Source organism: Sus scrofa, chromosome 2, assembly GCF_054392235.1.
Source record: "Sus scrofa isolate SSC_HxYL_T2T_F1_AM1 chromosome 2, Sscrofa_HxYL_maternal_Yorkshire_Landrace_v2.0, whole genome shotgun sequence".
In the NCBI taxonomy this organism is placed as follows: domain Eukaryota; kingdom Metazoa; phylum Chordata; class Mammalia; order Artiodactyla; family Suidae; genus Sus; species Sus scrofa.
Genome location: NC_139384.1, coordinates 35,439,768 through 35,465,530, shown reverse-complemented (window position 1 = coordinate 35,465,530; position 25,763 = coordinate 35,439,768). Strand labels below are relative to the sequence as shown.

The 25,763-nt window shown below is 35.2% G+C and overlaps 1 protein-coding gene across 1 annotated transcript in view; it reads right to left on the bottom strand.

Annotated features, from left to right (window-relative positions):
• The window catches only part of KIF18A (kinesin family member 18A), an 87,241-nt gene that overhangs the window by 10,386 nt on the left and 51,092 nt on the right, over window positions 1-25,763 (bottom strand). The window contains exon 13 of the mRNA XM_003122903.5: window positions 25,156-25,391. Coding sequence (XP_003122951.1) covers window positions 25,156-25,391 — 236 coding nt within the window. The remainder of the gene's footprint in view (window positions 1-25,155; window positions 25,392-25,763) is intronic.

Sequence of the window (25,763 nt, the reverse complement as noted above, 5' to 3'; positions counted from 1 at the left end):
CACCCTCACACCATCCACAAAATTAAATTCAAAATGGCTTAAAGACTTAATCATAAGACAAGACACCATAAAACTAACTCCTAGAAGAGAACATAGGCAAGACATTCTCTGACATCAATCATACGAACGTTTTCTTAGGTCAGTCTCCCAAGGCAATAGAAATAAAAGCAAAAATAAACCAATGGGACCTAATAAAACTGACAAGCTTTTTGCACAGCAAAGGAAACCACACACACACACAAAAAAGACAACCTATGAAATAGGAGAAAATAGTTTCTAATGATGGAACTGACAACGGCTTAATCCCCAAAACATACAAAGAGCTTATACAACTCAACAGCAAAAAGCCAAAAATTCAATTGAAAAATGGGCAGAAGACCTGAACAGATATTTCTCCAAGGATGATATACAGATGGCCAACAGGCTACATGAAAAAATGCTCACCACCAATAATTATTAGAGAAATGCAAATCAAAACTACTATGAGGTACCACCTCACACCTGTCAGAGTGGCCATGGTTAACAAATCAACAAATAACAAATGCTGGAGAGGGTGTGGAGAAAGGGAACCCTCCTACACTGTTGGTGGGAATGTAAATTGGTACAACCACTATGGAAAACAGTATGGAGGTACTTCAGAAAACTAAATAGAGAACTACCACATGATTCAGCAATCCCACTCTTGGGCATACATCCAGACAAAACTTTCCTTGAAAAAGATACATCCACCCCTGTGTTCACTGCTGCACTATTCACAATAGCCAGGACATGGAAACAACCTAAATGTCTATTGACAGATGAATGTATTAAGAAGGTGTGGTACATATACATAATGGAAAACCACTCAGCCATACAAAAGAATGAAATAATACCTTTTGCAGCAACATTCTCATACTAAGTGAAGTAAGTCAGAAAGAGAAGACAAATATCATATATCACTTGTACCTGGAATCTAATATATGGCATAAATGAGCCTTTCTACAGAAAAGAAACAAACACATGGACTTGGAGAACAGACTGTGGTTGCTGGTGGGGAGGGGGAGGGGGAGGGGGGATGGACTGGGAGTTTGGGATTAATAGATGAAAGCTATTGCCTTTGGAGTGGATGAGCAAGGAGATCCTGCTATATAGCACAGGGAACTATATCTAGCTACTTGCGATGCAACATGATGAGAAAAAGAATGTGTGTGTGTATATATATATATATATATATAAAATACATTTACATATGTAAGACTGTGTCACTTTGCTGTACAGCAGAAATTGACAGAGCTATGCTAATTAGCTATAATAGAAAAAATAAAAACCTAAAAAAACCCCAGTAGTAAACATTTTCTGACAAACTGATAAAAATTTAAAATATAATAATTTGGAAAGAAAAAATTTGTGGCTAATAATGTTAACTAAAAGTAATAAACTCATTACAAAGAAATTCTATAACAAAAACATACTAAATGGCTAATGTTAATTTATAGATACAGTTATCTTGAGATATTGGGCAATTATGAAAACAAACTCCATCTAGTAAATCTCTAAGGATCTGTATTTGACCCGCTATACTCTCTTATTTCTTTTTCCTTTCCTTTTTTTCTTCCTTTTTTTTTTTCTTTTTAGTGCTGCACCCAAGGCACATAGAGGTTCCCATACTAGGGGTGGAATAGAACTACAGCTGCTGGCCTACACCACAGCCACAGTGGATCCAAGCTGCATCTGTGACCTAAACCACAGCTCACCACAACCCAGATCCTTAGCTCACCGACCAAGGCCAGGGATCGAACCTGCAACCTCTTGGTTCCTAGTCGGATTCGTTTCTCCTGCTCCATGAGGGGAACTCCTTCCTTTTTTTTTTAAAAATGAAGCATATAGTTGGTTTATAGTGTTGTGTTAGTCTGTGGTGTACAGCAGTGATTCAGATCTTCTTTAGATTCTTTCTATTATAGTTTATTACAAGATACTGAATATAGTTCCCTGTGCTATACAGTAGGCCATTGTTGTTTATCTCTTTATTTTTTTTGCTTTTTAGGGCTGCACCCACATCATACACAGGTTCCCAGTCTAGGAACTGGAGCTATAGCTGCTGGCCTATGTATGCCACAGGCACAGTGATGCAGGATCCAAGCCAGGTCTGTGACCTTCACCCACAGCTCACGGCAAAGCCAGATCACTGAACCACTGAATGAGGCCAGGGAGTGAACCTGCATCCTCATGGATACTAGTCAGATTTGTTTCCACTGCACCACAATGGGAACCTCCCCCCGCTTTTAAAATCTATTTTATATATAGTAGTTTTTACCTGCTAATCCCACATTTTTAATTTATCCCTCTCCCCTATCTTTTCCCTTTGGTAACCATAAGTTTTCTATATCTGAGTCTGTTTTTATTTTATAAATATGTTCATTTGTATGGTATTTTAGATTCCACATATAAGTTTCATCATATGATTATTTTTCTCTGACTTACTTCACTTAGTATAATAATCTCTAGGTTCATCCATTGCTGCAAACAGCATTATTTCATTCTTGTTTATGGCATACACTCTGTTATCTCTATCCTCTTACCACTATCTTCTCAGTAACTTGGGTTCCAAATAACTAGATTTTTTAAATCTCTTCCTTGCATTTCCTAAACTCCACCAAATCCCACCTCTCTTACACTTACAGTTAAGACGTAATTCTGATCATGTCATTCTCCTGATTAAAGATGTTTAGCAGTCTTTAAACAGAAACATAATATTCAGAAATTTTTAGTAGTGGACTTTTTTTTTTTTGCTTTTTTAGGGCCACACCCGCAGCATCTGGAAGTTCCCAGGCTAGGGGTCTAATCAGAGCTGAACCATCGAATGAGGCCAGTGCCATGAAGGATCCGAGCTGCATCTGAGACCTACACCACAGCTCACGGCAATGCTGGATCCTTCACTCACTGAGTGAGGCCAGGGATTGAACCCCAACCTTCTGGTTCCTAGTCGGATTCGTTTCTGCTGTGCCACAACGGGAACTCCAGTGGTGGACTTCTTGTTCCTTGCTCCAAAATTAAGAGACAAAACTGGTTTGAACTTAACTATGAACTCCTTTAATACTAGACATGCTTAAATATTTAAGTACATAAAGACTTCTCATTTTTTTTTAATATACAAAATAATGACTTGATTACACACATAACAATAAACTTGATCAGCTCCAGTGTACTTATGTTGAATTTTTTTTTTTCCTGCTTTGCCTATTTAACTCTGGTAAACTTCACGGTGCTTGACCCAAGGTAATTTTGCTTGGGGTGTGTAGGGAAGAAACTAATAGTGTATATTTTTGTCCATGTTTTCAAATCATGCAGTAAAATTCCCAATTGATGTTATTTTTTTTTAAGATATAATACTAACTTAAAAAGCACTGAAAGCTGAATAAAATAAGTGCTATGTACTTTAATAAAACAATTCAAACTTTCAACCAAGTTAGAAAATATACTTAAAATAATCATCAATAGTATGTGCATTACTCTTATTACATTAGTTGACAATAGGCTCTGCTATGGCTAGGTTGACAATTACCCTCTAGGAAATATAATATAAAAACAGGAAGAAAAATATGATCCCTGTTCTACTAAGGAATTTTACTTTTCTGAGAATTAGATAAATGAGATCCAGATCTTAAAATAATTTTCCACTCCCTTTAACATGACATTTGTCAAATTTTCCATTACCAGATATTTTTATACTAATGCTGCAGTGTAAAGACAGTTACTTTTCTCCACTGTGCTGCTACCACCAATTTGGTGGCTATTAATAGCTGGAAGATTAACTTCTTTTCCCATGAGAGGCAGCAGGGGTATATAGAGGATATAAAACTATATCGAGGATAGAGAACTGAATTGGGAGTCAGGAGACTTGCATTCTATTTCTGGTTTCACCAACAACTCACCGAGTGACCTTGGGCAACTCACTTAAGCAGTGTGGGCATTAACACCGCCCTATAAAAAAAGGGGGATACCACCTTTTTATGTAGAGGGAATTTAGTAGGATTAGATAATATGTAAAAAACATTTAGGGTTCAAGGAAAGGCTCTAGAAATACAGGCTTCAACTATTAGTATTACGATGTTCACAAGGTAAGTGTAATTTACTTTCCAATATTCCATCACTACCTTAGGTACCTTATCCCCTAAAAGAATATTTTCAATGATGTCTCACTTTCAGTTTATTAGCTATCCAGTTTATCAAGGCCAATAATAAACTTTAAAATAAACCAAAGGTATCGTTAAAGCAGGTACATCTAAGTGTTACGTGAACATGCAGACTTTACAAGAACATTCTCAAACTTAGAACATAATGAAACATGAAATCTCGAGGGATAAAGATTATCCAGAATAACTATTTTTCTTGCACGTATCTACAGAGGGATAATCCCTGAAGTGGCAGTGAGCAAATTCCCATGATGGTGGACCATGTTTTCCCTACTGCTTATAAAAAGCATGATGGGGTGGCGGGGGACGAGGGGGGGGCTTCCACAGTACACCAAAGAAATAACCACCCGTTCTTTGGGATAATCTAAACATTCACGCAGTATCAAATTTTGATAAAATCAGACTAACAATTTGTCAGTGAAAGCAATAATAATCTTACAGTGACATATCTCAAGCTAAAATTCTGCTCTCCTGATAGGATATAACTTGAAGGAGAAGTGTGAAGATGTGGCTGATAATGGATTCACCTATCCTTGTTCCACTGGGCTTGAAAGAAGAGATGCTACAGACACATGACATGTACAAAATACAAATCCAGAGTTTTTTTTTTCTTTTTAACCTCTCAATTATTAAGTGCTAAAATAATAAGAGAGCAGAAAATAGATAGTTAATTCAGGACTGCTTAGGCTGACTAGTTGCTAAGAAAGGTTCAGATGATGATCAGAGCAAAATAAAATTTAAAGGCTTAAATAAAAATTCAACAGTCTCCTGTAACAATAAGGGGATAATGACTCCATTTATTCATGAAAACTAAAAGAACATAATAAGCAACTGAGATTTCATTTTGAATATGATATCTGGGATATATAAATACAATTGTATAATAAACAGTCATTCTCTTTTAGTTAGGTAATGAAATACTTTAACTGGGTATGGCAAACTGGAGAGTGCTGGGTTAGGGGCTATAAAAACCCTTGGATATGCTAGGTCTGTGTCAATAAAAGAGATTTGCTGTATTTTTCCATTACAAGATGTGCAGTAACTTTCCAGAAGAGCAGGCTTGGGGCATTTTAGTTTCCCTGGATTCAGCCTGGGAAAATACTATCTAACAAGATTCTGTAATTCTTGGGCCTCTAAAATGGAACCTGGGCCTACAGAGTGGAAATGACAAAGAAGGAACTTGGAGACTAACCCGTGCCTCTGCAGCAACCTGAGCTGTTGCGATCAGATTTCTAACTCACTGCACCACAGAAGGAACTCCATAATTTAAAAAAAAGTTATTATTATTTATTTTTAGAAGCCAACACATTTTAAGTCCAGTTTAGTGAAGCTTGAAAATGTAAAATCTGGTCCTGTAGTGATTGCATTCATCAAGTAATATATGATATACATATTGGGATCTTTTCTTTTTGGTAGGGGAGGAAGACAAAGTCAGTGAATACCCGAATTTCTCACTGAAAGATATAGCCCTTGGTTGGCTCCACCTTCTATGTCTTGCCTTAGAAACATCAATAGTACAAGAAGGCATATGAAGGTTAACTTTGCAAAGGACAACCAATTTTAAACAAAGTGGTAACCTGAGTAGAAGTATCTAGGTCTCCTTCCAGATTCCCTTTAAAACGACCATACAATAGAAACAGGAGAAAATTTGCCCAAATACTGGCAATAAGGGAGGAGTATCATCTGTAAACCAGGATATTAGAGGACTTTATGAAGGTTACTGTGTGGATAGAACTGGAAAAAAGGAAGGCATAGAGAGAAAAACATGATATTTTCCCACTCACCTTTCAATGCTCTCCCTGGGAGTTAAGTAAAAGACACTGGCAGGGAGTTCCCGTCGTGGCGCAGTGGTTAACGAATCCGACTAGGAACCATGAGGTTGCGGGTTCGGTCCCTGCCCTTGCTCAGTGGGTTAACGATCCGGCGTTGCCGTGAGCTGTGGTGTAGGCCGGTGGCTACAGCTCCGATTCGACCCCTAGCCTGGGAACCTCCATATGCCGCAGGGGCGGCCCAAGAAATAGCAAAAAGACAAAAAAAAAAAAAAAAAAAAAGACACTGGCAGAATGTCACTAAAGTTCCTTAAATGAGGAACAGGGATGAGGGACCAGGTACGGTAGGAGAAAGGATGAGGCGATGTTATGAGATACAGTAAAATGGCATATGTGAATCTAGCAGCAGCACTAAGAGGCTCTAAAGCTTAGCCCTGGTCCAGCTGTCTCAGTGTAGAAAGGAACACTGAACAGAAAGTGCCCAGCCCTGTGGGCCTTGCTTCTGGCATTGGTGGCAAAGAGGCAAAGTTTCTGGCTGAGGCTACCCGAGGTTCTGATTTCTTTTCTATACTCCTTGAGCTGTGAGATTCATGAAAAGGTGTGCATTTCCCCACTATTTCGGGACCTTCATTTCTAATTGATTATCATCACATTATTATGGGCAAAAGCATACTACTAATAAGCATAGAGGACATTCTCTGGACCAGTAAGAGTATAATATAAAGGCGTGGCAGGCTGGCACACAAACTCAGGCCTTCTCATAATCCAGATGCCATGTCCCACCTTACCAAGCTCCTATTACAGGAAGAATTTAATCAAGATAACGGCTAAATAAAACATGAGATATTCATAATTATACCGTTATTTAAAGCCATATTTCACATATTATCTGATGATTTGGGAAAATGTTCATGAAATAAAGCAGTAAATAACTCTAATATGGAACACAATCCCAATTTTGAAAAAACAAAGAAAAAAACCCACCAAAAGCAAAGACCAAGACCCTGAGAGCAGAAAAAGGTGTGTGTGGGGGAAGTCACAGAAAACAGAGCAGAATGAAATATGGCATAAGACATTAAAACATTATTATAGCTTATAGCTGGGAAAATTGAGTGATTTTATTTTCTTCTTTAAATATTTGATTATTTTTTATAACAAATATGTACTATTTTTATAAAATTACACAATTTTTTTTTAAAAAGAGTAATATCTGGGGTAGCAGGAAGGAAGCCAATTAAAAAACCCTGCTCTTTCAAGCCCCAGAATATTACAGGAATTGGAGGCATGAGGTTGTCTCTGAAGACACAGGGTGAAGCTAAAAACTGGAAAATTGGCTGAAAGTCTGTATAAGGAAGGTAGATACCTGTCCTCCTCCAGGACACCTTTACCCTATCACCATCATCTGCACTGCCAAGGTGACTGCTCCTTTGCCACCCAGTTAAAAGACTTGAGATTTTATTCTCTGGAAAGGTTGCAGACTTGGGGCCGACATGCACAGCTGACACTAAGGGGATTGAATAATTTCTCAATAATGAATGTATACAGACTTTTCTCCTACTTCTATAAAATACTAGCAGCTGGGCTTATATAACCCCTAAATGGGAATCTAATAGTTCTTTTGAAATAAACCAAAACAATAAAAAAGACCTAGATACTGACATTTTCAGGTTTTCCCAAACTAATTTTCTGGAAATCACCATAAATCAAAGCTCATTAGCTGAAAGACCTAACTATGTACACAGAGCACAACGAGGATCACCAGATATTTGAGGGTATGTCTTTAAACATGATAATCAAGACATACAACTAAACAGGAAAAACCGAGTGAAAGGAAATAGACAATACAGAAAATATATGAGTCTACTAAGGATAACCATAATTTTGGAAAAATGAGAAATTATTATATTTCTGAAATACAACGAAAGTGCTATGGAAAGAAACATTGAATTATAAGAAAGAGTTCTTAGAAATTTGAAATAAGAGGAAAAAAAAAAGGTTGTAAGATAAAGTTGAAGACATTTCCTAGAAAGAACAAACAAGCCAAAAGAGGTAAATACTAGAAAACAGATAATAGAATTAGAGGATCAATCCAGGAGATCTAATATCAGATTAATAAGTATTCCAAAGATAGGATAGAATGAAGGAAAGAAAAATATTATGGAGGGTTATGTATGCAAGCATGTGTATATCCTTAAATAAATAAATAAAAATTTCTCAGAGTGAAAGGACATGGTTTCCAGAGAAAAAGGCCCACAAACTGTTTAGTATAATGACTTCAAAGAGACCAACACCAAGGTGTGGTGACATTTCAGGTGTAACATTGTGACATTTCAGAATACCAAAGATCCCAAAATCTTTCTGGGAGAAAGTCTCACGCAAAGATGGAGAATGAAAATGGCATGAGAGTTAATGGCAACACTGGAATCTAGAAATCAATGGAGCAATGTTTTCACCATTCTAGAAAAATTATTTCCAACCTAGAATTCCATACACAGTTAAATAACCAAAAAATGAAAACATTTCCATATACGCATTGTCTAAAAAATTTTACTTCCCATGAATTCATCCTCCAGAATCAATTGGAAGATATATTTCTGTAGAATAAAGGAGAACAACAAGAAAGAGTATGGGGAAAAAGCAAATACTACATACAAGAAAGAGAACTTACATAATTCTTGGCTCAACAGGAAACAATGTTTACTTGAAAACACTCTAGAGATTTATTTTTAATAAAGTAAAAAAACTGTTCTGGCAAAAAGAGGGAGAGGAGAAATATATACACATTGTAAAGGAGTTAAATCTTTATCCTAAGGAGTTAAATATAAAATGAAAATAAGTAGATAATATCTAAAATTGGAAAATATAAACAAATAAGAATTAGCAGTATAAATTTGAAATTTACAAATTGGAAGGAAAAATTCAAAAGAAATAGCTAAAGGGGGAATAAGAATTGGGAGTGGGCAGCAATAGGGTAAGGAATACTTCCACAAATACTTAGTTCTTGTTAGCTTCCTAAACTCTGTAGAGGTATCACTTTTATAAAAATAGAAACTGAATTTTTAAGGGAGGTGGAGGTGAAGAGGGGGGATAAAAACGAGGTAGCCGGAGGGAAAGGGCGAGAGGCACATACCCGCACATACATGCAAGAGGTTTTTAACAAAAAGAAAAAAGAATCAAATTTTGGGGCTATGAAAGGAAAAAGCATACCAAAACCCTATCTCTTGCTTGTTTTGGAATAGCTTTACTCAAAATACATGGACTCTGAGTGGGGTCAAACTAGTCAAAGCTATGAAGATTTACATTCAAAAGTCTAATTGAAACATGTAAGCAAATAACAAGAAATGGAATAGGCCATCAAACAGTAGGGCAAAATGAACATTCTGGGACTAGGGAAGGTGGGAAAGATCTTTTCTTTATTTAGCCCCATTCTCCACTGGCCTACCACCTCACTCTCCTACTCATGTCTTCCCTAGCATGTTTAACAAAAACGCAGGACAGTTACCTACCAGAATCTAAAAAATGTGAATCAATCAGCAAAAATAAATCACTCAATGTGGTGAGAATAGACAGAATGGATTTACAGTCATGAGTCCCAGGGATGAAGGAAAATCCCTTTTCTTCAGGGAATAGGTTAAGTCACTTGTAAATCTGAATACTGGCATGTGTAATTTTGATATGCTATAAAGTTTATAGAGATAATAAAAACGACGTTTAGATAGCAAAAACTTTAGGAAATGAGAGACATATTTTGCACGAGGACATGGATTTGATCAGTTTGCCTTCAGATATTTAAGATGTCCTAGAGCTTTAGTTATTATAATACTTATACCTATATTTTCACATTTAGATTATACATGAAAGTATGATATACTTTAATTTCTTTACAGATTTGTTGAGAAATAGATGATTAAACATAGAGGATGCCACTTTAAGGATCAAGAAATTTTCTATTACTGTTTTCAAATTAACTAGAATACATATAATCCTAAAGAACAGTTTGGGAACTACCTGGAAGAGAAATTGTTCACTGAAAAATAACTTTGTATTGCTTTACTTTAAAGGTCTAATACAGTTATCTGGAAATTCAAGATGATCTTTTAAGGCTTATTTTTTTTTTATAATTCTTTTATTTTCCCACTGTACAGCAAGGGGGTCAGGTTATCCTTACATGTATACATTACAATTACATTTTTTCCCCCACCATTTGTTCTGTGGCAACATGAGTATCTAGACAAAGTTCTCAATGCTATTCAGCAGGTTTTAAGGCTTATTAATACCTCACATGATTGAAGGCACATAGTAATGAAGTAACAATATAATGCACGTGATTGTTGGTTTTAGCATCATGAAGCTCTTCTTAAAAATGACAATTTGGCAAAAATGCATAAACAATGCAACAGATTTACTGATCAACTCTTAATTTAGGGGAGAAGGTAGGCAATTAAAGTTACATAATTAAATAATACAACTTTTCAAAATGATTACGTGCTAAAATTTAAGGCAGGATTTTAAAAAGTCATCAGAGACAGAGCTACTGAAAGATACAGAAGAACCTCTCTTCTAAACCCTAGGATAAGTTTTGCTTAATGAAGCCAATCTTTGACTTTGTAATACTTATCCATTAGAAGTTTAGGAAACATCTTAAAATATTTATATGATGCTTTAAGGCATCCTGTATACAACTGAAAAATGTGCATTTCAGGATAAAGTGTTGAGTGTTCTATTCATCCATTCCTACATAATGACTAGAGATTCCTGCTTCAAAAAGTTTGTTTACTCTAAGTCCATATAGAGACTTAAAAAGGAAGTCAGACAAAAACATTTGATTGAGAATGCCAAGTTTCAGAAGCCTTTCAAAAGACTTTTAAGTATTAAAACCACTTTAAAAGTTAACTTTAAATGCAAGCACTAAAGCTGTGGATTAGATAGTGAAAAAAATATAATTTTCATCAGTAACAGTCCAAATTCTAACACAATGTTACCTAGATTACAACATAAGTACATTAACATTTATGTAGTTTGTGTAGCATTGAATAGAATAAAATATGTCACACCTTAACATTAAAAGAAAACGTGAAAATAGTAATGAAATTAGAATTAATTTGCCTGCCTACTAAATTACATTTGCTAAGTGTTTAAAAGAAATTTTGAAGAGATATTTAATTATTGGTTAGGTAGTTAATGAAGAAGTATAGATATTAATCTGTCATTTGCCATCACTCTCCCAAACATCGAAAATTTTAAGAAATGTTATCAATTGATGGCAGTGTGATAAAGGTAATAAATTAGATTTTTTTTACTTTGTTAGTGAAATAAAGATGTCTCATAAAAAAGTATATGAAAAAGACATTTGAGAAACTGACTGCCTATACCTCAAGAGTAACATAACATCTAAAAATGTATTGGCTATATTGTTCTTTAAGTCCATCTGTGAGCACAATCTAGTTTGCTCGCTTCTTCCCTCCATTTTTTTTTTTTTTTTTTTTCTTTTTAGGGCCACGCTTGCAGTATGTAGAAATTCTCAGTTTAGGGGTCAAATCAGAGTTGCAGCTGCTAACCTACACCACAACCACAGCAACGCTGGATCTAAGCCACATCTGTGAGCTACGCTGCAGCTCGTGGCAATGCTGGATCCTTAGCCCACTGAGCAAGGCCAGGGATTGAACCTGCATCCTCATGGATGGTAGCTGGATTCTTAACTCACTGAGCCACAATGGGAACTTCTGCTTCATTACTTCTATCTTTCAAATATTTCATAACTCTAAGAAGCCTATCCCATAGATTTAGATGAAGACTCTGAAACTTTTCTAGTAGAAAGCATGAAAAAACAGTTATTTCATGTCTATCTTTCTAAAAGTAGTTTTATGAAATGTCAGTATATTTTTACTTTTAGAATATTTTTAAATACTTATTTTTTACTTATTATTACAAAAAATTCCTTAACTAGCCCTAAGGAAAAAATGTTACACATATTATAAGTATAAATAATATATGCCACTTCCTACATGACCCTACTAATATACAAGGATATTATATAATTTAAGATAATTATATATTAGATAATATTCTAGTACATCAGCAGATCAGGGAAGAAGAAGTGAAGTGGTTAAATAAGCTAAATCTTCATCTTAGAATGTGTTGATAACATCTAAACATAAATGAATCAAGAGGCAGCAGTATAAGCATACTATTTAGAAATATTAGGTGAATACTAGGAGTTTGTTATAAGTCATCCAGCATGTATTTTAACGGAAAATAGAAAAAACAGACTTGTTTTATGTCAGTATATTTTTATCTTTAAATGAATTTTTTAAATTATTATAAGAAAGGCCCGGAGTTGCCATTGTGGTGCAGTGGAAACGAATCCAACTAGGAAGCATGAGGTTGCAGATTTGATCCCTGGCCTTGCTCAGTGGGTTAAAGATCTGGTGTTGCTGTGATCTGTGGTGTAGGTCACAGACGTGACTCAGATCTGGCATCGCTGTGGTTGTGGAGTAGGCTGGAGGCTACAGATCCAATTTGACTCCTAGCCTGGGAACTTCCATATGCTGTGGATGTAGCCCTAAAAAGCAAAAAGAAAAGAAAAGCCCTTAAATCAATGAATTATTAATGATGTCACATCTAAATAATTTTAAATCAATGCTTATTACAGAGGAAAAGAAACTAAAAAATGTACATATAAATGTTTTATAGAGCAATAAATGAAAGGCCCAAGTAATATAAACCCTTAATTTATGATAGTCTTACTCATAAAAATCACATACTTTAACTTTCTTTTCTTTTTTTCCCCTATGGAATTCCCACTTTAAAATGGTTGTCCTAATTCTTGATTAATTATAGACCACCAGGAAAATCACAGTGGGGCTCATTTCAGATGCAGAATGAGAATTTAGAACTAGATGATCTTAATGTTCTCTTAGACTTTCTTACTTTATCATTTGTTGCTCACAGCAAGAAAGTTACATGCTCATGTATCAATCATATTTGTTGTTGACAAAACTGAAGTCTTTCGTTGATTTACCAGGGGGAAGTCAGGTGAAGAAACCAAGCAATACAAAGTAAAAACATATATAAATATGATTATAATGAAAACTTAAAAATACAAAAATTTCTTCATAGACACAAAAATATAAAAGAAAAAAATATGCCATTTCAATGCCCCCAAACTGAAATACTATCTCCTGACTACTACTACTAGAAGATAAGGAACAATAGAGTGTGAATGGAATATAGATAAATATCTTTGTAATTTAAAATTGGGCTACATAAAAGTTTAAAACACCATAAATAAAAGAAAAAAATGTACTATACATGACAAAATGTTTAAAGCTCTTGTATGCATATCTATCTATCTTTTTTTTTTTTTTTATCTTTTTGCTCTTTCTTGGGCTGCTCCCGTGGCATATGGAGGTTCCCAGGCTAGGGGTCGAATTGGAGCCATAGCCACCAGCCTACACCACAGCCACAGCAACGTGGGATCCGAGCCGCGTCTGCAACCTACACCACAGTTCACAGCAATGCCGGATCGTTAACCCACTGAGCAAGGGCAGGGACCGAACCCACAACCTCATGGTTCCTAGTCGGATTTGTTAACCACTGCGCCACGACGGGAACTCCTACCTTATCTTTCTTTATATGTGTGGTTATCTATCTACCAAGAAAGAATTTTTACAAAATAAATTTTAAAAACCAAAGGTAACTTGACATTGCATATCAAATGCTTAAAAAATGTATAGACTCTTTGATCTAACTCTTCTACTACTTTTTAGGGGCTTAGACCAAGAACATAATTAGGCAAGTTGCAAAATACACACACATACATTTAGTGAAGTGTTGTTTACAACAACAAGAAAGTGAAAATAGCTAAATGTTCATTAATAGAGGATTAGGTAAATATAATAATGAGCTAATAAAAATGACAAATTCATATTTGATAGGAAAAAATACATAAAAGTGGTTCAGTGAAGAAGAAGAAAAGCAAACAAGTTTAAAACATTACTGAAAGGAAAAATAATCCTAAAATTTAATTGATGCAAAAACTATTTTTGACTGTCAATGAAGTTATAGTTTGTTGGGAGAAGTTAGGTATGATAACTGCTATAATGATGGAATAAAACATACAAGGGTAATGTAAAAGAGTGTGTGCAGGCAAAGGGGAGAGGACTCATTAATGGGAAAGAAAGAAGGCAGCTTCTGAATTGGACTCTCAATGAGGATAAGGATTTTAATGGGCTAGAAAGTGGGATGGAGAGGAAGTAGCACTCAAGATTGTGGGGAAAGCCTGGAAAATGCAGAGGCAAGAAAATGAAAGCATGTTTAAGAGAACATTGGGACATCAAGTCCCTATGGAAGTGAGTCTGCAGCTTGACATTGGACTGAGAAAGCCTTTAAAGGCTCTCCTAAGTAAAGGGTCTGCACTTTATAAGAAAGATCATTTTAGTGTGAAGAGCAGATCGTGGAAGGGGAGAGCAAGAGAAATGGAAATCAGTTTAGATATCACTATGATTATTCATTTCTTATATTAAATTTTCTCAAAGTGCTTTAAAATAAATTGAACTAAGAAACATCATTTTATCCTTTGTCTCTCTGTTTAAATAAATCTCTAAAACACAAGTACTAACTGGCAATTTCACATGGTTTCTTAGGTAGTGAGAGGTTTATATTTCTCTTTCAGCTTTTTGAAATAGCCCACACATGGTTCCTTTAAGTACAGAGACTAGATAATTTATCACTAATGAGCTGAAAATCCCCTTGTTAAAAAATGGGCAAGCCTTCTGGGGTCATCTTGTGATGTGCCATATCATGTGTCCTGAATGATTTTACCCAGAGGAACTAATTTATCAAAAGCTTAAGACTGCAAATGTTAAAAGATTTACAGAGCTGTAGGTTAGTGTAAAAAGCAGAATGCAGTATTTAGCAAACATGAGTCACAGGCTGCAATGTAGGGTTCATGACAGGGAGACATTGATGAATGGGATTAGATCTAATGGAAGTTTGGCACAAAACGATGGCAAGGATTTTTCTTTTGCCAGCATTCATGTTAATATGTAGGTGAGCTAGTATTTTGGGAATCTATACTAAATTAAAATTAGTTGGCAAAGTTCTAAAGTGAAATCAAATATTAATATATGCATTGCAATAAACACTTCTGGGCTACAAGTGATTGATACAATTACTGTACTAATCATAAATCTGGATTCTTTAAAACAGCCTTGTGACTCATGGAATTCATAGTTGCAAATGATACAGGTGAATTAATTTTAACTTTTTATTTTTTTATTTTTTATCTTTTTAGGGCTGCGCCTGTAGCATATGGAGTTTCCCAGGCTAGGGGTCTAATTGGAGCTGTAGCAGCTGGCCTACACCAGAGCCACAGCAATGAAGGATCCGAGAAGCGTCCCCGACCTACATCACAGCTCACTACAACACTAGATCCTTAACCCACTGAGCAAGGCCAGGGATTGAACCTGCAACCTCATGGTTCCTAGTAGGATTTGTTAACCACTTAGCCATGACAGGAACTCCAATATTAACTTTTTAAAAGATATGTAACCTTAAGGTACTACTAAATTAACGAAACTAGTAAACACTGTATAATGTAATCATAAGACACTATTGTAGTTAATGCCTATACAGATAATATCAGCTATTTATGAGTATCACAAAGAGAATGCATTTTAAGAACTGTCATAGTCCTTTAAATTAATCCTACGCTATGAGTAATAAATCAACCATAACCTTCTGATACTTGTCTTGATGGGAAATAGCAGATATCATGTTTTCCTCTCAGCCTCTCATTTTCCTAGAGTTCATGCTTATTTAAGATGGGGAAAAAAGAAAAAGATAACGCAGAGAATCTTTTTAATTTACAGTAATATTTGCAGTTACAGATGCATAACCGAACATTGCCTTGTGTACAAGGAGACTAAGGGCCAAATGAAGGGTATTTAGATCTTCAAGGATAGCTTTCATTGTCTATTGGTAGTGATTAAATTTTGTTGCCAAATGGGAAGATATATGAAAGATTTAGTTTGTAAACATCTGCTGCTTCCTATTTGTTACGGAGGACTCAGTATAGAGATTTTCTATTTTTTAAATGAAATATTTCTTACAGTCAAGTAATTATAGAGGAAACAAACCTACAAAAGAATTCTATATTAAATCGGAATATCTGTATTATTAGACACTGGTTCTACTAGTATCTTTTATTGTAATCTAAGATAAAACCACTGACATGGGGCACAAAATTTAAGAAAAAGAAAGGTTAGAGACAGAAATATTACTAAATGTGCATTTCCAGATGGATAATGAGGAAATCTTGACTTTTCATTTAATGTCAGAAATTTTATCAGTTCCATAAATAAACCCTGCTGCTGGCACCCCCATCCTGCATGGCACTTGTGAGTGTACTTTCTGTTTTCCAGACCAAAATAGGTGTGTGTTTTATCCAAAGTTAATAGACAACATAGTTCGGAGGCAACAATTTTAGGTCAAGTAAATAGCTATCTCCAAATTAAGTGCTGATATTGGTAAATGTTAAATTAAAAAATATAAAAAGTTAGCATCTTCTTAAATAAGTAATTTAGGCTTACTAATATAAGAAACACCCATGCCACAGCAGCAACCCAGGCAGCTGCAATGATAATGCCAGATCCCTAACCCACTGCGCCCCCAGGGATCTCCCAAAACGGACTGTACTAGAGTGAGGAGATTTGACATTAGGAAAACTTTTTTTTTGGGGGGGGTGTGCTGAACCTGTGGCATATGGAGGTTCCCAGGCTAGGGGTTGAATTGGATCTGCAGCTGTTGGTTTATACCACAGCCATAGCAATACAGGATCCGAGCCATGTCTGCAACTTACATCACAGCTCACGGCAACCATCAGATCCTTAACCCACTGAGCAAGGCCAGGGATCGAACCTGCATACACATGGATACTAGTCGGGTTTGTTACCACTGAGCCAAGATGGGAACTCCAGGAAAACATGAAGACAAAATTAATTTACAAATTTTTAAAAAGATTTTATTTCCCTGAAATCTGAAGAAAACTATTTTGACATTCATTTCTTAGTCAGGTACAGCCAAGAACACTAACAACAAAGAATAATAAAGGCGAACTAGCACTTCAACATATGGAAAATTAGTATAGACTATCAGCTGTTAAAATAGTTACTAGCTCTAGGATAGACAAATAGGCAAAGAATAGGATAAAAATCCAATAGGCAGAATTATCTATGACTACTTACTGTATTTAAATTAAAGGTGCCATAAGGTTAGACTGTCAATATATTATACAAGAATGACAAGCTCTTTGGAAAAAAATTAAGTTAGAATCTTGCCTGTTATCTCACACCAAAATAAATCAGAAGTAAATGAAGTAAGAACTTTAAAACTTATGGATGAAAAGGCCTTTTGAAGAAAAATTCCAAAGGCAGAAAGAAAAAAATAAACCTATTTTAATACATGGAAGTTTAAAATTTCAGTATTAAAAAGGACATTTCAGGAGTTCCTGTTGTGAATCAGTGGATTATGAACACGACTAGTATCTATGAGGATGTGGGTGTGATCCCCGGCCTCACTCAGTGGGTTAAGGATCTGGCGTTCCCATGAGCTGTGGTGTAGGTCACAGAAGCGACTCAGACCCAGTGTTGCTGTGGTTGTGGCTATGGCAGTGGCTGTGGCCAGCCACTGGAGCTCTGATTTGACCCCTAGCCTGGGAACTTCCATATGCCACAGGAGCGGCCCTAAAAAGAAAAAAGAAAAAAACCAAAAAAACCAAAAAGGACATCTCAAAATTAACAATAAATGATAAACTTCAAGAATATATTTACAACAAGTATCTTATAGGAAAGAGTTAATATCCTTTGATGATCTCATCTAGTCTTATGACTTTAAATATCATTTAAATGTTACCAACTTTGAAATTTATATTTCAGTTTCGACTTCGCTCTTGAACTCCAGATTCTTATATCCAACTGCTTACATGATGTCACCACTTGGATGTATCTTAGACAAATTTAAATGCTCCAAACTGAACTACTACTCTTTTATCACCTCCATCCTATAAAACTGCTCCACTTGAAGTCTTCCCCATCTCTTTTAAGGTGACTCAATTCTTTCAGTTGCTAAGTTCAGAAATCTTAGAGTCATCCTTGACCTTTCTTTCTCACACCCCAAATCCAATTTGTCAGGAAATCCTGCTGGCTCTACCTTCAAAAATATATTAAAATCTGACCATTTCTTACCAACTCCATTGCTACCAACCTGGCTGAACCACCACCATTTTCACTTGGATTATTGCAGTCGTGCTTAGGGTTTCAGCCCTTGCTGTGACAAATCTATTCTCAGTACAGCAACCAGAGGGATCTTATGAGAACACGACTGAGATATGTTACTTCTCTGCTTAGATCATGCCATGGTTCCTTGTTTTATTCACAGTAAAAGCCTACATCCTTATAATGACCTACAAGGCTCTGCATCGTCTGCCTTCCTCCCCTTATCTCTGTGATTTCAGCACTGTCTACTTTCCTTCATGCCAGTTACATGTCCTTCTTGCCGTTCCTTGAATATGCCTAGCAAACACCCATGTTAAGAGATTTTGTATTGCTTATTCTCTCTACCAGAAAATGACTTTTACCAGATATCAAGGCTAATCGCTGTGAATCCCTTCAAGTTTTATCACTGAGGACTAACCTGAGCATGCTATTTAAAGTAGCAACCTCTCACCATCCCACTCCTGAAATCCCTTTCTCTTCCCTTAGCATATACCATCTTAACATTCTGTTTAATTTACTTGTTATAATTATTTTCTTTTTCCCTGCACTAGAATTAGAATGTAAGCTCTATGAGGGTTAGAAAATTTGTTTCATACTGTGATGTATCCCTACCATCAAATAAGTAACTGGCACATAGTAGAAGTTTAATAAAAGTCATAGAATAATTGAATAAATAGCCACATCTTAACCTCTTCTAAATAAGTAACACTTTTTATAATACATGACTATGTCAAAGCAATGTTCAAATGATGGATAAGTCATTCACAGAAAAGCAAATGTATCTTTAAATACATGGAAAAAAATATATTCAAATATACTAGTAATCAAAGGAAAAGCAGAAGATAATATTTCTGACTATTAAATTGGCAAAGGATCAATAGGTAATTAGCAGAGGAAAAAACAGGGAGAGAGAACACTAGATTTAAAAGGGTTTAATAGATACATCAAACAATGACGAGGTATGGGTCTTGTTTGGATATTGATAGTAAAAATCTATAAAAAATCATTTGTGAGACAGTGGAAGAAATCTGAACATTGATGACATTAGGTATGAAAAGGGCACTGGGTTTTCTTTTAGAGACACTAAGATGTAAATGGAAGAAATTATATGTTCACTGAGTTTTCCCTCAAAGTAATCTAGGAGAGATGTAGATGGGGTGGAAGAAAGCAGGTAGGGTTCTCAAGAGTAGCTGTCAGATAATTCTTAAAGTTAGGTCATAGGTATAGTACATGAGGCTCATTATAGTTTTCTTTGTATTTTTGAGTATTTGAAAATAAATTTCAAAAATTAAAAATTGAAAACATTTAAATACCCAAAGCTGGAGGCTAAAAGGAGAAAGAAGAGCATTTTCTTACACTGCTAATGATAGTCAAAACTGGTATGATCGCATAGAGGAGAGGGAAGTTACTTGGCAATATCCATTAGGAACTTTAAAAAAAGTGCACATTTCTTGAGCCAGAAATTTCACTTCTAAGAATTTATCATATAGACATGAGTACCAGGGTAAACATACATATTTGCTCCCTACAGTATTATTTATAATAATAAAAATGTATTAAACAACCTAAATGCCTAACAAGAGCACAGATTAAATTAATTATGGTTAATCTAACCAGACTTTTAAAAACACAGTGTGTTTTAAATACAAAGAATGCAGTTAATCCAGCAATTATTTTTTTTACAGCACCAGAAATAAAATATTCAAACTCCACAGCATTTAGTATTTTTGAAACTCAACAACGTAACTGCTTGATATTATGGAGTACAGGAAAGAGTCAGTGGCACATGTGTACGTTAACATGAAAGAGATATGTTTGACTCATGTTTGCTTGAGTTGAATTTTACTTCTAAAATTTGTTAAGACTACCATTTATAATACAATCACAGCAACATACGCTATTTCGCTACTGCTTTATATATTTAGAAATGCAAGCAGTAATTTCACCCTTCATACTTTTTGAAATGAACTACTTCAATATTTAGGACTAAGAAAAATATATATTTATAAGTGGACTCACTTTATACCCCTTCCCTGTTATTCATCTTTGACTCTCTTTCCATGATGAATATAACATACATAATCCACAAAATGAACAAGACGTACTAGGCAAATAATCTATGAAATCTCTTGAGTATTAAAATAACACAGAATAAGACATAATCAAAACAAAACTCACCTTCTGATACATTTTCCAAAGAAAATTCATAATTACAAAAGGTAACATGACTTCAATAGTCTTTCCTTTTGAATATATTGTGAAAAAAGAATTAACAAAATAAATGTTTTCTTTTATTGTTGACAAGTATAGTCTATGCAATTACATTGTAAAGTGAAATATAGATTTTTAAATAAGGGATAATGATCACCATATATAGCAGGTGGTCAGTATTTCTCAATGTTGGTGTTAAAATTTTATTTCCTCTCCACCATCTTGAATACATTATAAATAAAGAATCAAGGTTCAAAAGGTATGAGAGAATCTAAAAAAAATCATGTTTTCTTTTTAAAGACCTCAACAAAGTTGGTTCTAATATGATAATGTTTTATTAAGAGAAAAAGGATATATATATATCCCCGACTTCCCCATCATCTTAATGTAAAGATATAGTAAAGGAAACCTAAAAATAGAGACCTAGGTATAATTCAGAGCAGCCTCTCTACTGAAGGCAAGTAAAAAATCTGTACAAAATACAAAAAACATATGCTTGAAGGCACAGGAGACCTAACAAGATTGTGAAGAATTATAGGCAAATTAACAGGAGGAAGTTGAAGGCTCAGGAAAGTAATCTCTGCATTTTTAGCTATTTTCCTCTTGAGGTTATTTGCTGATGCTGGAGGAGGTGGCAGAAAAGCTTAGTAACACTGTTGAGAGTTTTTTAGGACTGGGATGCTGCAACCAGAATTTGGGGCCTATGAAAGGGAGTGCTTTGCAAACTCTTTTTGCTTTGGGCTGGGACACAGTTAAAGTCCAGAGGGTAAACTAGGAGGAGGCAGGTCCTTGCAGAAGGTGAAGTTCAGTTTCAAATGATCTAAATCTCTAAAACTGGACTGAAATGATTTTAGATTGCCAGTGCCACCAAGAGCCTGGAATAAGCAAACATAAATCCTCTTTGAGGAGGACATTATTATCAGAAGCCTCAAAGGATTTCTATTAACAATTCTGCAAGTACATGTGTGGTGTATAAAAATTAAGATGCATTTAAGGAAATGAGACTATGTGAAAGAAAACCATCAGAAAGAGAACAGAAACAGACCCAGAGGGTTCCAGGCTTGGAATTCTCAGACTTTACCCACTGTATTCAGGGAGGATTTCTGCAAAGAAGTAGAAACTAAAAAAGAATCAAATGGAAATTCTAGAACTGAAATAAGTCTGAAATTGAAAACCTGATGGATTTAAGAACAATTTGACACAGTGGAAAAAAAACTACAGAATATGTGAAAAGAAATTTCCAGGAAGAGAAAAAACAATGAAAAGCAGGAGAGAGTAAAAGGCACAGATAAAACAATGAGAAGGTACCAAGCAATATAACTAGAGTCCCAGAAGTATAGAAAAGAACAAAAGTGGCAGAAGCAATATTTAAAGATATAATACTTAAGAACTTTATAAAACTGATGAAAAATTATGCAGACAAAAATTCAGAGTTCTGTGAACCCAAGTAAGAGAAATAGAAATAAAAACAGATTTAGGCACAATATAGCTAAACTACTAAAACATTTTAGGAAGCCAGAAGAGGTGAGATTATATAGAAAGAAGCAACACTTAGAATGAAAGCTGATTCATCAGTAGCAATGAAAACCAGAAGATAATGAAATGATATCTTTAAAGTGATAAAAGAACACCAAAGTGGAATTCTATTCTCAGCAAAACAGTCTTTAAGAAAGTAAGGTAAATATATCTTCAGACATATAAAAACTAAGAAAAGTCATCATTAGCATACCCACTGTAAAGGAAATGCCGGTTCTTTAGATGAAAGAAAAAATTATCTTGGAAGGAGATGCAGAGATACTGAAAAAATGTAGGACAACAAAAAGAGTAAATATGAATACTTATTGTGTAGACAATAAAAATAATATCTTATGGATTTAATACATAAAAAAACGAAATATAAAACAATATGTATATATGTCAGGGGAGGAAGTAATATAATTAAGGAATTTAATGTTTTTAGCACTACCATCCTTTTTTCAGTGCTAAAAACATTAAAATCTTTAATACATTAATTCTCCCCCTGATATGAAACCTCTAAACAAAGTAGAGACCTCCTGGCATCAGCACGAGAAACAAAGAGAAGTAGAGCAGAGGCTTGGGACAATACAGATTCCCTGAAACAGTAAAAAATTTGGAGGTGAGGGAAAAGAGCAGGAAAATTGTAATAAAAAATGAAACCAAAAGTGAAAGTACTCCAAAAAATTAAGAACGTCCCCCTCAAAAAGTTCCACCAACTCAAGTGAGCAAAGGATACATCAGAGAAGATGAAAAGTCACTAATAATAAGAACTGTAAATTTAAAAATATACATGAGTTTACTGCTGCTGCCGTCATTTTGGGTTAGGGTAAAGATGAGACATAAAACATTTGTAAATGTAAAATCTCAAATATATGTGTATAAGAAAAAATGTGGAGAATTTGACAGATTACTTTATTATTTAAAAATAAATTGTTTGTTCTCTGACCCAGCACATCAGTTCCTAGGAAACTAGTACAGACGCAGAAATGCGAATACAGTATCCTCCCTATCCATGGGGATTGGGGGTAGGGGGAATGGGGAGGAATATGTTCCAAGACTCCCAGTGACTATCTGAAACCATAGATAGTACTGAACAATATATTTACCATGTTTCCCTCCACCACACCTAATACCTAAGGTAAAGTTTAATTTATAAACTAGGAACAGTAAGAGTTTAACAACAATAACCCAATAATAAAAGAGGGCAATTATAACAATATACTGCAACAAAAGTTTGTGAATGTGGTCTCTCTCTCTCTCAAAATATATTCTTGTACAAATTTAATGCCTTTTCCATCTTAACTAAGCGCTTATCATGTATTGTGACCGTAAGGTTTGCAATTTGAGGTCCAATAGCAACATTAACATGAATTTCCTCTTCCTTCTTCATGACTTCATGGGTAGAATATTCATTTTTCTCATAAGTCTTAGCAACTTCAGCATATGATTTATTTTTCTTTCCTTTATTGAGTCAAGAACTTACCTTTTCACTTAAAGGAAGCTCTTTATGGCTTTTCTTTGGCATAACTAAATTGCTAGCACCACTACTCTTACACTTTGGGGCCATTACTAAGTAAAATAAGGGTTGTAAACACAAGCACTCGACAACACTGACAGTCAATCTGATAGACAGTAGACAGTGGCTGCTCAATGACAGACAAAATATTGTGGACAAGGATGATGCACGCCCTGGGCAGGACCCAGTAGGACTACATGATATTTGACCATGATATTCAGAATGGTGCATGATTTAAAACTTATAAAGTATCTATTTCTGAAATTTTCCATTTAATATTTTTGGACCTTATTTTACCATAGGTAACTAAATGTGGACAGTGAAACCACAGATAAGGGAGGAGTACTAAATATGGGCATGCTCTCTGATGCACTGTTCATCAATAGAATAACAGTAAATTAAGTAAATGATGGTACACTCCATCTCACAACTTCTAAAAAAAAAGGTAGATTCCCTATGTATATACCTTAAAAATGTTCATAATAAATTAAAAAAATTTAAAAGGTAGTTTTTTTGTTTCGTTTTGTTTTGTCTTTTTGCCTTTTCTAGGGCCGAACCCACGGCACATGGAGGTTCCCAAGGTTGGGGTCTAATTGGAGCTGTAGCCGCTGGCCTACACCAGAGCCACAGCAACGCAGGATCCGAGCTGTGTCCAAGACCTACACCAGATCCTTAACCCACTGAACAAGGCCAGGGATCGAACCTGCAACCTCATGGTTCCTAGTTGGATTCGTTAACCAATGAGCCATGACGGGAACTCCAAAAGTAGTTGAATATATATAATATGCTAGCATTCATATGAAATCTAAAGATTTAGATTATCTAAATCAAATATTATATACTCACTATAAAGATAACCAAATTGTTAATAAGCATCTATCTCTAAGCACAGAAGACTGGGGTTCTGGGGAAAGCTGAACAGGGCATTCTACTTATACATTTCTGAATATTTTTCTTTTCTTTTTTTCTTTTTTGGCCTTTTAGGGCCATGCCTGCAGCATATTGAAATTCCCAGGCTAGGGGTCAAATTGGAGCTGCAGCTGCCGGCCTATGCCACAGCCACAGCAATGTAGGATCCAAGTTGAATCTGCAGCCTACACCATAGCTCATGGCAAGGCCAGATCCTTGGCCCACTGAGCGAGGCCAGGGATCGAACCCGCACCCTCATGGATACTAGTTGGGTTCTTTATTGCTGAGCCACGTGGGAACTCCAATTTCTGAATATTTTAGAACCAATATTATATGTGAGTTTTGTAATTAAAATGTCCCATGCACACTTTTATGAAGGGAGAGAGCCAAGTGACCTGCCAACAGAAAAACAGTCAATTCTTCACTGTTAATTGATTTTAAGAACATACAGGATTGTTGTGTATTACAGAATAAAATATTCTTAATTATAATTTTCAGTCCTTAATAGAGGTTAAGTTTTAAAGAAGAGTGCAAGTAAAATTATCCTAACAAAAATAGGTAAAATAACTTTACTGCTGGAATTATTTAGAACATCAAGCCTACTTACTTTATTCTTAGGCCTTTGAAAGATATTGGCTAACTGAAATGATTCTAAAGTTAATTTCCCCACTAATTCTCACAAAATAGCAAACCTACTAAAAAATTAACTGTTCTGTTGATTGATATTACAGCAGAGCCTACTCTTTAGAAATATGTTTACTTAACGAAATAAAAACTGTACTTACAACAAGGAGAAGACTGGATTGGTCCAAGTTGTGGAAAGATCATAAGACTAGAAACCCCTGGTAGATCACTGTGCTTTGAATGTTCAGTAGTTTGGTCAGCCCAAACCACCACTTTCTTCCTCTCTACCAAATGTTCAATTTCTTTGAATTCAGCTTCAAAAGTAGCATTTACCAGGCCAGATTCTTTTAAAGCACAATACTGTTTCCTTAGGACTGGAAGTAAAGCATTCAACACTCTATACACAGAAGGTGACAAAAAAGAGAGATAAATACTAAATTTTAAATACCTTAGTACAAAGTATTAGATGATCAAAATGGTTCCCTGTACATATTTTCCTTTAGACTATTTCAATCAAATACCTTGACATATTCCTAATAAATTAAGTGAAGAGCAGAAAGGATCTCGAATGGGAATTACAAGCACAGTCAGTAGTCTCAGTCTTTCCTTGCTTCTATATGACCTTGGTTAAGGCACTGAGGTTTCTCTATAACTTGGGTACAACTGGATAGCCACTACTTTCAAAAGGAGATTGTTTTCAGAACTAAATGAGTTAAATTCTTATAAAAAAGCCTTTGGCAAAGTATATGTAATTTATAAATCAAAGATA